Genomic DNA, 18922 nt, shown 5'->3' on the forward strand with positions numbered 1-18922 from the left:
CAACTGAGCCACTCCAGATACCTCTCCTTTGGTCTGCCCCATTGACTTCTCCATTCTCATCTCTTGTACCTTTTCCCACCATATTGGGCACTCTAGCCATACCACATGAAGCCCTTGGAGATACACATTTTAGCTTGATTTTATTCATTTTTTTGCCCCTTAACTCTGTCTTCTGTGTGAGTAATGAATATTTGTTGTTCAATATTCCATTCCAGTAGGTTCTCCCTTGGGTAGTCTTCTTCAAACAATATCATCCCTTCTTCTGTGCTCTCTACATTCTTTATTAGAACCCATGCCATATTTATGTTCTCTTTGCATATTTTTTTTCCAGACTGATTTTGTATGATCTCTTCTTGACAGAGGCTATCTAACCAATGCCTAGAACATGGTAGACCAGTGGTTTTCAACGTGGAGGCAATTTGATTTTTTAAGGAGGGCATTCGAGAATGAGTTAACAGTGAATTTTTTGCATTTCTTATGATTCTAGGGGCCTCATATACTGTATATAAATATATATTGTGACATTTGTGCATTTCAGTTATCATGTGTTTTGAAACTTTGCTATTTTTCATATCGCTGCATATTATTATTAACAATTTCTTAGTGATTTCTTCCTCAGTACTTCAGCTGTTCTTTCGTTCTTTTATTTTTCTCTTTCATGGATGCCATGTTCTTTGGAAGTTTGTTTAGACTAAGTTAATGGCCTTTTAGGCTTCCTCCATGTGAATAGGACTTCACTTTTTGAATAGTAAGAATTATATGTCCGGGGAGGCGGGGCTGGGGGGAGGCATCAGGAGATGCTTTAGGTGGGGCATGGCCAAAAAAGGTTGGGAACCACTGTAGCAGACATTCTTGAAATTATTGTTTACTGGCCAGTTAAAAATGATATACCAAAAGGCCTGGAAACTTGTCATTAATTTGATAGTTAGGGCTGTATATTCTTTTACAAGTGTCAGCCCATGCTCTTTGGCTATTCACTTATGTGCTACTAGAAAAGAGAGCCTGCCAAACAGTCGGTGTTGTACACACTTTTGACTGTCTCAACAGCTGGTACCAAATGTTTAGAAATGACTATTTCCACCCCTCCACTATGACTCCATCTTAAAATTATGCTTGGAATGAATTCTTATCTCCTAAGGGCTCAAGCAAAACACTGTACTTTATCATTAATTTTCATTTTACCTTATAGCAGTGGTTCTCAACCTTCCTAATGCCGCGACCCTTTAATACAGTTCCTCATGTTGTGGTGACCCCCAACCATAAAATTATTTTTGTTGCTACTTCATAACTGTAATTTTGCTACTGTTATGAATCGTAATGTAAATATCTGATATGCAGGATGTATTTAGGTGACTCCTGTGAAAGGGTCGTTTGACCCCCAAAGGGGTCGCGACCCACAGGTTGAGAACCGCTGCCTTATAGCTTCATGAAATTCTTAATAACTTTTTATTCACAGGTGTGGAATATCTTACATGACTTAATAAATTCTTCTAGTCTTATTCTCATTATGTACTACTCTCTTGCAGTGCACTTGTTATGTTAGTATACAGTACATTGACAAGCATACCTACTCTAGCACAGTTTAATGTTCTGACAGCTTGATGGTTAGACAATCACAACTTTGCCAAGTGTTCCCCCCATATTTCCAATACCCATCTGACACCATACATAGCTACCGCAATGTTATTGACTATATTATTTTTTTGGACCACTAGTAATGTAATTCCAGCAGATAACCTCCTTTGTCTGCTGTTTGCATATGAAACTGAGTACAAGTACTATAAGAAATTAGCTATTACTCTGAAGTGACAGAGTAGAGGAACTGAGTTAGGAGGGCAAAAGGAGTATCTCAGGACTTTACCCCAGATGACATTCTAATTTTAAATTATTTCCTTGGGTTAATCAAAATAAAAATTCTAGTAATTGTATGCTAGTTGTATGTCTTTTGACTTTATAAGGGCTTGATTTTTTAATTGAATCTTTCCTAGAAAGGTCTTTTAAAAATTTCCTAGACCATTTTTCTGCTGCAAGTAATCTATTATACTCTAGTTATAATATACAAGGCTCAGCACCATAATATTGCATGACAAAGTTGTGTTGTAACCTTTTCTGAATTTTTAAATGTTAGAAGACATTAATCACCAAATGTGCATGGAAAATAGAAATTATGGAGTATGTTATTACTAGAGAGATATGGATAGCAGATGGGGTGTTGAGAGTTAGAAGACAGAACTCTCCCAAGGAACTGGTTTCATAGCTCCAGAGGCATTATGATGAGTTTTGGTGCCACTGCTTTGATCTTGATTAGAGACCTGACTCCTTGGTCTCTCAGTTTATAAAACAATAATCCTGAAGGTTTCTTTCAATCCTGACCTTTCTGTGATTCTGACTGGAGATATGATATTGACCATCCGTCTGTTTTCATGTTTTAGGACCCAGATGAAGTGGTACCAGTTGGCCAGAGAAGAGCCTGGTGTTGGTGCATGTGCTTTGGACTAGCATTTATGCTTGCAGGTGTCATTCTCGGAGGGGCATACCTGTACAAATATTTTGCACTTCAAGTAAGTGGAAAAATAGTAAGACCATTTTTGCCTTTTCTTCAGTGTGTTAGAAAATTGATCCTAACTTGTTCTAAGCCAGCACTTTAGTCTGTGGCCCTTAGCCAGAGCGGTGGTCCTATTTTATAATTTTTTTTTTAAATAAAATTTTTAAAATAATAATGGTGAACAAAAAAACCTAGGGACAGAATAGCAAGCGAACTTACAATTTTTTTTTACAAAAAAAATTTATAATTTTTTAAAAATATATTTTATTGATTTTTTTTTTACAGAGAGGAAGGGAGAGGGATAGAGTTAGAAACATCGACGAGAGAGAAACACCGATCAGCTGCCTCCTGCACACCTCCTACTGGGGATGTGCCCGAAACCAAGGTACAGGCCCTTGACCGGAATTGAACCTGGGACCTTTCAGTCCGCAGACCGACGCTCTATCCACTGAGCCAAACTGGTTCGGGCGAAAGTTGTGTTTGAGTCTCCTAAACCTGTTTGCCCAGCCTTTAGACAGTCTTTTAGACATACAGAATATACTGGAGTACTTCTCTCTGCCTCTTTCTCAGTCATTACTTTCTCTAGAGCAGTGGTTCTCAACCTTGGCTGCACATTAGAATCACCTGGGAATCTTTTTAAAAGATTCTCATTGAGGCCCAGAAATCAGGATTTTAAAAAGATTCCTAGGTGATTCTAATGTGCAGCCAAGGTTGAGAACCACTGCTGTAGAGAATTGTGTGACTTCAGCAATAATGTTGAAGTAACTTAAGATGGAAGTTATTTAAAACTTAAGTATTTAATAGTAATCCTAGTGGGTTAAGACAGATTTTTCTTCTTATTATAATTATCCCCTCTGTTTTGTGGTATATTTTTCTGGGTGATAATTCAGTAGGTTTATTGGTTTTTTTTCTTAATGTAATCTTGGAAAATGAGCTTTTTATGACTACCTCAAATGTTTTTTAATATTTTTAAAATTTAGGGAGAGTGTTGACAAATAGATTTTATTAGTCTGCCAGAAGATGTATAAATTTCATGCTCATTTTCTATATTTTTCAAGATGATGGCATATCAATAGACATTACTGAAATACCACTCAACCTTGTTTAATACAATTTTTATAAGAAATATATTTAATAAAGGAAAACTCATTTGCAGTTTTATTGCCCAAAGGTACTTGTTGTCTTAATGTTTTGTTATATACTTCTAGTTTTTATTATATATGTTTACTTTTTGCAGTCTTTATAATGATTTGCTGTAATGTAATATTTTCCATTTAATTGTGATATATTTTAAGGAAAAACCAGACTGAAAATTTCAGAAAAATTATCCCTCTTTTGGCTAATAGAAAAATTATTGAATCAGTGAATCATATTAAAAGTTTTAATAAAAGTATGCTCTTTCAGAAGAAACATTAATTTCTGAATATATTCTTGTATAAAAATAATGCCTACAAGTAGAAATAGGTCTGTGTGTTTCTTCAGACTTGTCACCAGATGGATAATTGCTTTTATATTCTATTTCTGTGGACCACAAAGAATAAAGGGAAAATCAGCTGTTTTTCTCCTTTTGAAACTTTTTTTTTACAATACTTTAAAACCTGATCTCAAAGAATGTGTTAACTCTATAATTAAACTGTCCGACTTGTCATCTAAAAGTATGAGTTTGCAAGCAAACTACTACTTAGATAGCTGTGGCAGCTTAAGTAATGCTTACATTTAAAAACCTGTCTCTTACTGAAATGCTGAAATAGTGTTTAAACCCTCTGTAGCCAGATGACGTGTACTACTGCGGAATAAAGTACATCAAAGATGATGTCGTCTTGAATGAGCCTTCTGCCGATGCCCCAGCTGCTCGCTACCAGACAATTGAGGAAAATATTAAGATCTTTGAGGAAGATGAAGTTGAATTCATCAGTGTGCCTGTCCCAGAGTTTGCAGATAGTGATCCTGCCAACATTGTTCATGACTTTAACAAGGTGAGCCAGATGCCCTGAACTACAAAAAGAGTGCAAGTTCTTTAATTTATGCTTTTTGTAGTTTTCCGTATTTCCTGATTTATTCTATTTAGAGTTTACTTTTTACTTAAAAAATTGAACTTGGGTTTCTTCTGTCCTACAAAATAAACTATCAACATTTGATGGGCTCATTAATTATTTTTAAGTTCCCATTCTATATTTTCCCCAACTATTGAAAATTGTTAAGTACTGCAGAAAAGTTGAAGTGAAAATACAGTTAATATCCTAAAATCTCCATGTAGTTACAAAATTTTATCATACTTCTATCAAATTTTATCATATGTTTTATTTTTATCATCTCTTTTTCTCACTTTTAACACTTGACCCTAGATACATAAAGCTATTATCTCTTAAGAATGAGGACTTTATTTATATAACTACATAATTATCACAGCTAAGAAAATTAACATAATATAGTATTATTTAATATCTGGTTGATATTTAAATTCCCCCAATAATTTCTGTCCCACGAATGTTTTGTTCTTTCAAACCAGGATTCAGAAATTCAGAAATTCTCATATTACCTACAGATGTTAAGTCAGTACATATCTGCCATTTTGAACATGTAGACATATCACTGAAATTGGCATTGCATTTTATCCCTGGTAAAATACATTTGCTGAATATTTATAAGCCAATTTGAAAAATTACTTCAAGGTGTTAAACCTTATCCAAAGCAAATAGTTAATAATAATAGCTAACACTTAGCTCTTAAAATCTAAATGTTTACATGGTTTAGTTAACTCATGTTAATCCTCAAAACCATCCTGTTGACAGTCTTTCTCAACCAGGGTTTCTCACCCAAACCACAAGAACACAGACAATCATTAAATTGACTGTTACTCAATTCTCTAAGGATAATATTAATTGACTAGGAGCCCAGTGCACGAATTTGTGCACCTTGAAAGGAACTGTGAACCGCGAGGCTGTGGTGGGCACAGGGGCAGGTCTCGGCCCATCCTCCATGCCCCCGCCTACCCTCTCCTGCCATGGCCCCTGGCCCCCTGTCTGCCAGCAGCCCTGCTCCCACTGCCGCTGATGGCGCCAGCAGCAAGTGCGAACAGAGCTGTCGCCAGCAGTGGATGTGGGAGGTGGCTGCCGGCCCTGATCGTCCCTCAGGAGCAAGGGGAGGTGGAGGGGCGATTGGTGCCGGTGCTGGGTGCTGGCAGTGGGTGCAAGCAGCAGCTCCAGCGTCAGCAGTGGGTGTGAGCGGGGCCGGCACCGGCAGCAGGTGCAAGTGCCAGGCGGGATCACGGTGCACGAGAGCAAAGAATTTTCAGTAACCACCAGAGGCTCGCCCTAATGACAGCGACCGGCACCCTGCCTTGGTCTGGCGCCCCTGCTCACCTGCTCCACCATCCTGCTGCAGCTGACGCCCACCATGTTCCGCATGCGCCCCTGGTGGTCAACACACCTCATAGCGACAGGTTGTTTGGTTGTTCCACCATTTAGTCTATTTGCATATTAGCCTTTTATTATATAGGATAGGATACTATTCTGGATGCATAGGAGAGTTCATTTTTATCTACAATTGATGGATACCTTGGAGGACATTAGGGCTTATAAATAAGGGAACTAACTGAATCTCTTAATCAGATTATAGGTTATTTGCTGTTAATTTTAATAGCTTATTATAGAAACAAACCCCTGGTAAGAATTTTATTTCCAACCTGGCCAGGTAGTTCAGTTGGTTAGAGTGTTGTCCTCATACTTCAAGGTTGCAGTTCAACCCCAAGTCAGGTCACATACAAGAATCAACAATGCATAACTAAGTGAAACAACAAACTGATGTTTCTTTCTCTCTGTTCTTTTCTTTCTCTCTCTCTCTAAAATCAATAAATAGATAAATACATTTTAAAAGAATTTTATTTCTTAATAGCAATTTTTCTTCTCCCATTTCTACTTCCATTCTTATCCCAGCAAAGTCTTGACTTCTTGAAATACAAGTGATTTACATATTCTAAAGCCAACCCATTTTAATGGCATAAATTATTCTTAAAAGTACAGCTGTTGCCTGAGTTATAAATATTAATCTAACAAAAATGTATCTTTTTCTTCCCAGAAACTCACGGCCTATTTAGATCTTAACCTGGATAAGTGCTATGTGATTCCCCTGAACACTTCCATTGTTATGCCACCCAGAAACCTACTGGAGTTACTTATTAACATAAAGGTATACAGTTTTGAAATATTTCTTATTAATGCTGCTGCTATAGCACCTTGGAAATTCTTGTTGAGAAACTAGCCCTATAGGAGCCCATTTTACTGGAAATACAGCTGTGAGGAACTAGGACTCATGGTTTTTATGGGGGTTTTTATTTTTTTCTTCTAATTTTGAAATTAAATATGTAATTTTTAAAATTATACTTAAGTTTTCAAAGGCCAGAGAATAAATAGGAGGCTTTTAAGAAAAATAAAATCTGTGTTACAACTACTCAATTCTGATACCATGGACAATATGTAAAAAAATTGGCATGACTGTTTTTCAGTAAAACTTTATAAAAACAGATGGTGGGCAGTAGTTTGCCAGCCTCTGTTTCAACTATAATCTGTAAGAATTTTATTTTCCTTGTCTGTTCAGTGTAGGCCTTGAGATATTCATGTAATTTATTTTTTTCCAAATGTAGGCTGGAACCTATTTGCCTCAATCATATCTAATTCACGAACACATGGTTATCACCGATCGCATTGAAAACGTTGACCACCTGGGTTTCTTTATTTATCGACTGTGCCATGACAAGGAAACTTATAAACTGCAACGCAGAGATACCATTAAAGGTAATAACTTTTTGAAGTGCTGGCAGAAAAGTTTTTTGTTTCACTTCATTGTGTTAAGCTAGATTTAATATGTTTGCCATGAATGAGAAATAGAACTCTGTTCTATCACTATATAATATTTGTAGATTTCTGAAGAATCATCTTAACTGTAAATCCACTCTTTTTAGAGAGAGAGAATAGGTGAATGTGAAATCTCATTGCCTTGAGCTGCTGGAAGGTTTCTTCCATGTAGTCATCCAGGCCAATGTTCCATCCTGTTTGGTACAGCCACACAGCAAAGGTTCTTATCCAGAGGGTGTCTAGAGAAGCTCTTCAGGTGTCTGCTCAGGCATCTGGGTTCTAAGCAGATTGTTTTTCTTTTGGATCTTGGTGAAGATAATCACAGTCAGGTTAATTACAAAGGAATTTGGCTGAAGAATTAAGAGCATTGACACAACTAATATAGCTTTGCCAAATCATTAACCTTTGTTTTCTCACCTAAAAATTAAGGATAATAGTGCCTCCCCATTTCCTTTCAAGATCATTATAAAAATAAAATGAAAGTACATGTGGCAGAGCTGTGGGAAAGTAAGTGACATTCAAATACTAAGGTGTGATTTCTTTGGAGCTGCAGCACCCAGTAAAAGTGCTTTCCTGGCTTTGGTTAGCATTTTTACTTATTTCACCTGATGAGTCAGTCACCTGAAATCTACTGCTTGATTTCTTACATTTTTAAATTATCTTAATGGTTCATAATTTTTTTTAAAGTTCAGATTATGCATTTGAGATTCTCTCTTTTAAGTCTGAAGTTTCAACAAATCACCACCACAGTCAAGGTATAACTCTAAGTTATATGGCATTATTATTGTTATTAAGATCTGTTAAGACATTTAGTTCAGAAAAGAGAAAATTATTTTCTTTAATGTTAAAAAATCAAGCTAATGAGTGGAATATAGAGTAGAATATTTCCATATGTCTAAATAATAACTATGTGGATTAATGTGAATATTTATGACTAAAGAACCAAAAATTTAACAACTTTTCCCTTCCAAACAGGCATTCAGAAACGTGAAGTCAGCAATTGTTTCACAATTCGGCATTTTGAAAACAAATTTGCCGTGGAAACTTTAATTTGTTCTTGAACATTCAAGAAAAACATGGAGAAAAACTTAATAACACAGCATAACCATACTCTTTGTATTTTGTGCAGTGATTATTTTTTAAAATCTTCTTTCATGTAAGTAGCAAACAGGGCTTAACTATCTTTTCATCTCATTAATTCAATTAAAACCATTTCCTTTTAAAAATATTTTCTTCTTTCCAAGTGTGGTGTCTTTTATCTTTGATTTAGTAGTTGTATAAAGTCATAAAAAACAGTACACTTCACCATATATCTTAGGTAGAGAGATTCTATGTTTTAATTATGCATTTTCGAGAGGAGTGATTATCTAAAGGATAATCATATAAATGCATACATAAAAATGGACCATTGTGACTTATTTGTAGTTGTTAGTTGCCCTGCTACTTAGTTGTTAGAGCATTTAAGCACACAATTTAATTTTTCTCTAACTAAAATATGCAGTATTTTCAGTGTAATATTTAACTCTTTAGCATATAATTTCCACCTCAGTGTTTTAATATCCTAGGCATCTGCTGTAATAATATTTTAGAAAATGTTTGGAATTTGAGAAATAACTTGTGTTACTAATTTGTATAACTCATATATGTGCAATGGAACATAAATATCACAAAATTATTTGACTAAAGGCCTGTGTGTTGTTTTTCCCATATAAATAAAAACAAAAGTAATTTGGTTCTTTGTATCTTAAGATATTCCATGTAAAGGAAAAAACATTTTAAAAAAATCTAGTTCTCTATATGCAGTGAGTAAAATAGATTTTTAAAAATAAGCTTTTAAAATAACTATATACTTCATGAGTGCTATTAAAGTAATACCTAAGACTGAACCTTGAAAGTTGCATTTTAAAATAATTCTTTTGTATTTAATGGAAGGGCTGTTACTAAACCTAAAATTTCTAAGTAGCATAAAATACAGTCCTTTTCTGATCCTGTCTCCTTACAAGTGGAATGCTTTGAATTACAGTGATGATTTTTAAATCTCTAAGGTTACTTTCTATGTGAAATAATTCAGAATCCACCTCCATTTAAAATACCTAGGAATAATTTTGTTGGAAATTTTCAAGATGAAAAAAATTATTTCTGAATTTAGGAAGTCAGAATTTTTAAAGCTTCACAAACCCATAAAGGATTTGGTCTAGAAACTAATTCTAGTTCAAAAGGATGTTATTTGCTTCTTGGCTCTTGGTTTCATTTCAGTAATGTAAGAGCTTTAGGCTAGGCAGTCAGTTATTCAGGGATTGAGAATTTATTTTAGAGAATATGTTTTGATAAAGTGAAAATTGCTTTTCCCTACCTTCCAGGCTCTAAAATTTCATGGTATTTTAGGAAGCTATGAACATTTAAGAGCACATTAATTCATTCTGAGCATCCTTTATATACCCGGCATGAAGCATTAAGCTTTGAAGATACATCTCTGAAGAGGACCCCTGCTGCCTCATTGGACACTCACGAACTAGTGAAAGGGACTGATGAATAACAAACTAATTACAATACAGCTGTGATCAGTACTCTAATGGGGAAGCACAGATCGAAGAGTTTAGGGAGCATTTAGGAGGGACAGTGGGATTTTTAGATTGAAGTGCATGGTGCCAGGTCATGCACTTCATGCATGCCATATGAGGACTTCAGTAAATAATGGACCACTATTAAAGGTTTGTATTTTGGAAGGAGCATTTTCATTTCTCTTTCCTACTGATAATAGTAATGGCTAAATTAGGATAGATGAGCTGCTGTAATAATTGCAACATCTCAGCAGCTCCATAATATTCCAGTGTGGCAGGCTCCAGGTTCCCAGGGATCCAGACTTCTTCACTTTGTGACAGTGCCAGCTTTAAATCTCCAAACTTCCCATGGAAGGAAATGAGCTAGAATGGTGGATTCTGCAGAGCTCTGATGGCCAGGCCTGACAGGCATACATCACTTCCCATTTCCATCAGCCAGTACTCAGCCAAACCATTCCCAGCCAATGGTAAGGGAGATGGGGAAGCGTAGTCATATGTGTTTGGAAGAAAAACCAAATTATTTGCTGAGCACATAGCACTGTCATTGCCACAAATGGACATTATAAATGAAAGAATGAATGCTAAAATAACTAGAAAAGAAAGATCACCCAGGAAAAATCTCAGGAAGATTTTGAGTGTGTTTAATCTATGTTATCCTATATAATAAAAGTCTAATATGCTAAATGTCCAACCGTTCAATCATTCAAGCAGTCGCTGTGACGCACACTGACCACCAGGGGGCAGACACCCCAACCAGTAGGTTAGCTTGCGGCTGGTGTGCAGCCAATTGGGGCTGGGTGAGACGGACCAGACACACCCTGAAGCCCTTCCCGAACCCTCCCCAGCCAGCCAACCGCCTGTGGTCCCTCCCCAGCTCCGTTTGTGCACCGGTGGGGTCCCTTGGCCTGGCTTGTGCCCTCTTGCAATCCTGGACCCCTTGGGAGATGTCAGAGATCTGGTTTTGGCCTGATCCCCACAGGCCAGGCCAAGGGACTCCACCGGTGCACAAATCCATGTACCGGGCCTCTAGCCCTATATAATAAAAGGCTACATTTAATTTACACATGCCTAGTGCCTTGGTGGGGCCAGACCAAATGATTTCATGGGCCTTATATGGCCTTTGGGCCAGGCATTTCCCATCCCTGCTCTATAGGTAAGGTGTTTATTTTTTTTCCTCTGCCTTCTTTTAGGATTTCTAATTTAATTTTTATTTTCTTTGTAATTTGAAATTTTCTGCTCCTGTGAGCCTCTGCTTCAATAAGGGGTGACTCCCTGTACTCTGACTGACTCTCTCAGACATTTGCCCCTAGGTCTGCCCTTCTCTGATGGATCCAAGAAGAGTTGTTGATTTTTCAGTTGGTTCAACTTTTTACTTGTTAGGGCAGAGTGGCAGCTTCCAATCTCCTTATGTTTGAAACCAGTATGTCTCTTTTAAAACATCGTTTATCTTCTATTAAGTCAAATAGAGTTTTTATTCCTTATATATTCATTTCTCTTTACACACATGTACATACATGTACAAACAGGCCCTGATCTCATACTCCCAGTATAGTTACAGGGAAAATTTTAGTTCAGTCAGACATCAGAATTTATATTACCATGACAATATTCAGCTCAAAGCTAAGAAAGGGTACTATGGTACTCCATTTTTAGGCTAATTACCTTTTTTCATAATCTTTAATAAATTTAATCATAAAAATTTCAATCTTAATGAATAGATTACTTATTCATCATTTTTTTTCTTTCCCAATACTGAAACATACCAATTCTCTTTGTGTAGACCTCCCTTAGAGCTCTCAGTCCTGTTTCACTCTGAACCGAAAGCTTTTGTAGCTTGTTGTCCAGTGTGTCATTTTGACCCCGGGTGTTTTCATGTGTGTGTGTTGGGGGGTGGGGGAGATTGGTATACTTTTTTTTTTTTTTTTAATTGAGGGAGGAAGGGAGAAAAGAGGAACATCAGTGTGAGAGAGAAATATCAATCTGTTGCCTCCCAAATGCGCCCTGACCAGGGATCAAACGTAGGTATTGTGCCCTGACCAGGAATCGAAACTGCAACCTTCTGGTGCACAGGTCAACACTCCAAAAACTGAGCCACGCCTGCCAGGGTATACATTTTCAGCTGGCTTCTTAAGAAAGTGTTTTCTTGGTATTTTGGATGACAACTCAGACTTCCAGTTTGAATATGGGAAATTTCTAGACTGAATATGTCTAAGGCCCGTTTCTTCATTCTAAAACTTTTTGAGATTGTTACGCCAGTGTTCTCATAGTTCATAATGATGGTCTTCAGTCTTACAGCTTATGAAATGTTCTTATAGCCTCAATAATTTCTTCCATTCATTCTTTCAGGAATTTCTATTAATCTCTTGGGCCTCCTAGAGTGATTCTCTACGCGTCTTTGTTTGACTGTGTTCGTGTCTGTTTTACTGTTCTTTATGGGAGATTTCTTTGATTCCGTTCATCAGAGCTCTTCCTTCAGTTCTCTGTCTCTGCATATTGGCCTTCGTTTTGTTGTTACTAACCCCTGTTAATATCCACAGGCCTTTTTTTTTGGAGTCCTTAAATCAATGGAAACAAGTTTTTGATTCTACCTTTTGACATTTTCAGCTAGAATTTTATCCTCCTACCCCAACTACCAGCCAGCCATTTGGATTACTTTTCTACCTACCTGGCTATCATGGACATCTTTCCCCAGCACCCTTGAATTATTAAGCTTTAATGTATATTGATTTTTTCCAGGTTTTAGTATAATCTTATAAAAACACTCATTCAAAACAGTTACAATCATTGATTTGACCAGATTGGTCTGTACTACCCATGATTTTACTTCATTTCCATCACTATTAAGACAATTTCTCTTATTAACAGTCAGTCGAATAGAGGTGCTCATCTCACCCAAGCTTTGTCCATCAGCTATCTCCCAGGAATTTTGGAACTTCAACTGTGATTCTGGGGTATATACCCTTTGAACTCATGTGCCATGCCTAAGAGTGGAGTCTCGGTGTGGCCATGGGCTTGGAAAAACCAGAGACTTTGGAGGATAAGAATGAAAAGATAAACTAAGAATCAGGCAGGCAGAGAGGACTGCTTAGTTTCCTGGTGGGTTGTGGAGACTCAGCTATACGTCCCTGTTCTTGAGTTCCATAAGGCACTCTATCTTGTGTATATATGTACTTACCTAAGAGAACTATCATCCAGGTCCTTTCCAGCAACATTTTATCCCTGTCAGAAGATTAAAATCTTGGCACAAGTTGTTAGGATTCTGATCATGACATGAGTGAGAATCTTTGTCTCAAAAAGAGGCAGAAAATAAAATGATGGATGTGAAAGTGTTTTGTGCGGCTCTGCACAGTTGTGGTCAATTAATGGTTTTTCTCTTTTTCTCTTTTAGCAAGAAACACTGATCTTAATTTTTAATGCACATTTTTTTCTCCTTTTTAGAGTCTTCACATCTATATTAGTAAGTGGGATGCAAACAAACAAAACCCATAAAATAAAACAACAAAACCCCCCACACTGTTCTAAGTGGTATTTATCTTATAGCAGCAGTGGGACTACAGAAGACAAAGAAACTCAAAGGCAGTTTAATGTAAATGAAAAGGTCCCAATTCCACATTCGAATGTCGTTATGAGTTAATGCTGGCTGAATCTGTAAGATTCTGCTATAAGTGCACATTTAAGAGTTCACTAGATACCCCCTCTTCTGCCTAGTGGAGTATTGCCCATAATTAAACAAGTTCTACTCGGTGTTGGACACCAATCCTTCCATGTTTAACTCTTTGAGACTTAGTTTTCTAGATAAGGACTTCATGTGTATCTGTTTATAAAAAGGACAACCCCTCCTCTCCACAAAACTACTGAGCTCTCAGTTTGCTGAATGTTTCTTCCAAAGTCAATGCTACCTTTTTTCTCTCTGGGCCTTTCTCAATGAGTAACATGAGGAAAAAATACGTTTAGTCTCAACTCTCTTAGTATTGATCATTGTTAGTCTTTAATCTGAGAAAATATGACTCACAAGATTTTTTTTAAAGTATTTTCTGTGGATTCTACTCTTTTTTTTTTTTAAAATATATTTTATTGATATTTTTACAGAGAGAAAGGGAGAGAGATAGTTAGAAACATCGATGAGAGAGAGACATCGATCAGCTGCCTCCTGCACACCTCCTACTGGGGATGTGCCCGCAACCCAGGTACATGCCCTTGACCGGAATCGAACCTGGGACCTTTCAGTCCGCAGGCCGACGCTCTATCCACTGAGCCAAACCGGTTTTGGCAGGATTCTACTCTTAATTCTTCCAACCTATTATAGATTACTCATGAGAAGCAGAATGGGTGGGAGAGGGCCCTTGAGTGCTCAACATCCAATTAATTCTAAATGACCTAAGACAATCCTAGCTGTCTCCTGCTTACATTTATAAATAATTTGACAGCATTTCTATATCATATTTTAAACATTTACATTTTTATAAAACTCAAACTAGAGGCCCGGTGCACGAAATTCGTGCACTGGGGGGTGGGATTCCCTCAGCCCAGCCTGCCCCTCTCACAGTCCAGGAGCCCTCAGTGGATGTCCTACTGATGGCCACAGTCTGGCAGCAGAGGCTCAGAGTAGGCTCTGTGTGTGTGTGTGTGTGTGTGTGTGTGTGTGTCTGCTGGAGGCCTGCCCCCAGCCACACCGTGGAGGCTTGGAGCAGGCGCCCATCTGTGTTGATCTCTCAGGCTCCTGGCCTCCACTGTGTGTTTTTCTCTCCCTTGAGCTGTGGCCAGGGTGTGGTGCTGCCTGCAGGCTGCACTTTCCTGCTCATGGATCGCCGGATCACTGCAGAGACCGGGGGCAGGCCCTGCTGGGTGCTGCCTGTGGGGAACTTTCCTGCTCTGGGACCACCCTCTGCACTTGCCTGCTCTGGGATTGCCATGGGGTCCTAGCTGGCAGCAGGGCTTAGGCAGCACATGGGGGTCCCGGCTGGGGGTGGGGCTTAGGCGACGCGATTGTGCCACCTAAGCCCGGCCGCCCAGGGCCGCACACAGGGCCCGGATGGCATCTGGCACTGGCCAGCCCTGCCTGCAGTATGGTGACTAATTTGCATATGGCACTGATTAGCCAATGGGAAGCGTAGTGAAGGTATGGTCAATTACCCTTTTTGTCTTTTATTAGATAGGAGGATAGTTGATGATAAAAAGTGAATGGCTTCCCTCTTTCTGCAGTCCCTATTTGTAAATGTCCCATCAGCTATCTCCCTTAGCATATCATTGGCATATTACGCTTTGATTGGTTGTTCGGTTGTTCTACCATTTGGTCTATTTGCATATTACCCTTTATTATATAGGTTTGTTTGAATTGAGATTCAAGCAAGGTCCACACTTTGCATTTGGTTGCTATAGCCCTTAAGTCCATATTTATCTATAATTTCCTCTCCACCTCCACTCCATTACATGTATTGTTTAAAAAGTTGGGTCACATGTCCTATTGTATTTCCCAAATTTTGGATTTTTCTTTTTTTTTTTAAATATATGTTATTGATTTTTCACAGAGAGGAAGGGAGAGGGATAGAGTTAGAAATATCGATGGGAGAGAAACATCGATCAGCTGCCTCCTGCACACCTCCTACTGGGGATGTGCCCACAACCAAGGTACATACCCTTGACCAGAATCGAACCTGGGACCCTTCAGTCCGCAGGCTGATGCTCTATCCACTGAGCCAAACTGGTTAGGGCCGGATTTTTCTGATTGAGATTCCAGGGTGTCATATTAAATGTGCCCATATCCCCTGTATTTTATTTTGTAACTTGATCTGGAGGAAGGATTTAATTCAGGTGATTTATTTTGGCAAAAAATTAGTAAATTCCCATTCTCTTCGGTCCTGTTCTCCAAGGGAGACCACTGTTAACAGTTCAATGTGTAATGTAACTTTTAGACAACTTAGTTCTTGACTTAATGAATAAAAAGACAAATGCCTTTCTCTGATCAGATGATAAGATTATGTTTAGTAAGACAGAACCAGAAATACTCTTCACAGTCACCACGTCCTCTACCTCCATCATCTTTCTGATCTTAAGCAATCATGGCTTAACCCATTTTACAATATCCACTTCTCCACCCCTACAGTCCTTCACACTTGCAGTCAATAATCTTTTCAAAACATGAATTTGATGTTTTCTTTATCACATCTCCTATTTAAAACATTTTCAGGGCTTCTCCTGGCTCTTAGGATAAAGACTAAACTACTTAATGCTGCATGGTCCAGTCCAAAACCACCTCGCCAACCTCATCTTAATCACTTTTCTCTTTGCATCCTGCCACACTGGCTATTTTACAGTTTTATGGTAAATCCTGTTCTCCCTCCATCCATTCTCCATTATGTCCTTTTAGATAGCTTCTAGTCAACCTCCAGAATTTAGTTCACATTTCCCTTCCTCAAGGGAAACCTTTCCTGAAGCATTAGGAGAGGTTATCTTATTTCACAGTTTCATAGGATCATATATTTCCCCTTTGTGGTATTGAATATAATTAAAATTTTATATTTTATCATTGTTGCTTGTTTGATCAATTTATTTCCCCCACTAGTTTCCTCTGTATCCTTAATAGAGTACCCAGCACCTATTTGGAGCTCATAATTGACTGAATCATTCCTTCCTATAACACCTTGTTCTCTATTCTGGATAATATACCATTTCCCAACCAGTTGTCTGGATGTCTCTTCCGAAATTTATGCTAGCTTTCTCCTAAAATGTATTCACTCTGAATCTGAGTAAATTGCCTTAAATAGAAATCTCATTATATCTTTCTTTTACAAAATTCTATGATAACATTCTGTTGCACTTAGGAAAAAAAATCTGAATTCCTTCCAAACTCTAACATTCTCCTCTCACTAGACTTTCAATAATTTTCTGCTTTTATCCTACCCTCTTCTTTGTGTTTTGGCCTTCATATAAGCTGGTGGCCCTCCTAAAACAGTTTTCTTTCTCCTCTTACCCCATCTGCACAAAAACATAGAGTTAACTCTGACTCATCCTTCAGATTAAAAGTTTCCTCATAAAGGACATCATAACTCTATTTATTATCTGTCTCCCTGAAACCTTCCACTAGACTAGTGATTTTTCAACCAGTGTGCTGCAGTAATTTTTGAAACATGAGATAACTAGTCAGGGGCATTGACCTCTTTTCTCTTAGATTGTCAAATTAAAAAGAAAATGGCAAGCCAACATATCAATAGCCATCCTGTGTGAATGAATCAAAATTATACCTATTTTTTTTTTTTGTCAGGCAAAAACATTTTTGGTGTGCTGCTGAATTTTAGTAATTATGTGTGCCATGAGATGAAAAAGTTGAAAATTGCTGCACTAGAGACTACTAGACTGTTAGTAACGCTTACCACTGTGTCCTTTCCACTTGGCACATGATCGATCTTAACACTGAATGAATAACTTCTTGGTCAACTGTAGATAGAAAAAAAAGTTCAATATAAACTTCAATAAAACCAAAGTACTTTTTAGCAGAAAATCTTCAGCATTTGAATAGACAATTCAATGAATATTTGTTGAATGAACTACATTTTGTGGATCAACTCATTCAGCTGGTGAGGGTTTTACTTGGAGACTATTTCATCCTGGAAGGCAATGGTGCAGACGTAGCACCATTCTAAATAAAATGTTCTATGGGTGCAATATTAAGGTTTTTTACTATCACAGAAGTGAATGACTAATATATCTCATGTCTTCTGGTATGCTTTACAGAGTGGAACTTTGGACTAGTTGGTTGCTCTTCCACATTCAAAAGGGTAACAAGATTCTTTTAAGGCTGAATGATTAACAAAGGCATGGTAGTAAGTTTTAAAATGTAGGGCGAATATTTTGGTTGTCACAAGAATTTGTACTTAGTGGGTGGGGCCAAGGATGCTAAATGCTTCAAAAGTAGGAAGTCTTGCACACACAAAAATGTGTTGCTCTGTTATAATTTGTTATTTATACCCCTGCTGGGAAGCATGGAAGGAGATTCAGATCTGAGTTTCCATAATGCCAGGGATCAAGGTATCCATTAACCACCCTCCCTTTCAGCCCCCAACTAAGTAGAGCCAGGCATAGTTTTCCATTTGGGCATGAATATGGCAGTTTCTTAGAACATTCTTATAACAAAACCATTAGTTACATACACGTTTAGTAGCTAAGCCCCACATATCTAGTTTTAATCAACTCCAGAGAACATTACACTTTAGTTAACCCCTCATTATCTGATATCCAACTCCTGTCACAAACTCGGCTGAAATGTCCAAGAAAGGTGAGCCTGTGAAATGTGAGCATTCTCTATTCCTCTCGCTAGTTGACACTCTAGACAGCTCCTTGAATGCCTTCATTTAGCTCCCCACAGAAATGCCTTCATAGAACCATGACTCTCAGCTTTGGTTGAGAAGTGACAGAAATAAAAATGAGCCTTCAATCTTTATAAAAGTTGAAGTTTCTTTTTGTAGAGGATGAAAATGTTCCTTCAACTTTTATAAAAGTGCTAGTGAAAATGTTACCTAATATCTAGTATTTCTTATCTAAATATTCTTAAATTTAGTGTTAAAATATTTTCTCTCCTAATATATACTGATATTAGATAACAGAACTAAATAATTTGTTTCCCTTTTGCCTTGGTTGCCAGGAAACTTGGAGCTAAACTTTGTGCTCAATTAGATTAATTACTTTTAGCAGAGATTTTTCTGTATATTATTCTTTCAGTAGTGGCTCATGTTTTGTTGTGTATTTAAGACAGAATTTACTTGCAATAAAATGCACATAAATATTCAATTCAATTAATTTTGACAATTTTATACATCCACGTTAACAATCTGGAACATTTTCATCACCCCAGAACATTTTCTTGTGTCCCTTTCCAATCAACTCCTCCTCCCTCTATTGCAACTACTTTTTGGTTTCTATGGCCATATATTAGTTTGGGGCTGTTCTTGAACTTTGTTTGAATGGAA

At 37.6% G+C, this 18922-nt stretch overlaps 1 protein-coding gene across 1 annotated transcript in view; it reads left to right on the forward strand.

Moving 5' to 3' along the window:
- ITM2B (integral membrane protein 2B) overlaps positions 1-9083 on the forward strand; it is a 28657-nt gene extending 19574 nt beyond the window's left edge. The window contains exons 2-6 of the mRNA XM_081082779.1: positions 2433-2561; positions 4315-4521; positions 6623-6733; positions 7188-7338; positions 8374-9083. Coding sequence (XP_080938905.1) covers positions 2433-2561; positions 4315-4521; positions 6623-6733; positions 7188-7338; positions 8374-8459 — 684 coding nt within the window. The 3' untranslated portion in view covers positions 8460-9083. The remainder of the gene's footprint in view (positions 1-2432; positions 2562-4314; positions 4522-6622; positions 6734-7187; positions 7339-8373) is intronic.
- The last annotated feature ends 9839 nt before the right edge of the window (positions 9084-18922 follow it).

Source organism: Myotis nattereri, assembly GCF_964212035.1.
Source record: "Myotis nattereri genome assembly, chromosome: 2".
NCBI lineage: Eukaryota > Metazoa > Chordata > Mammalia > Chiroptera > Vespertilionidae > Myotis > Myotis nattereri.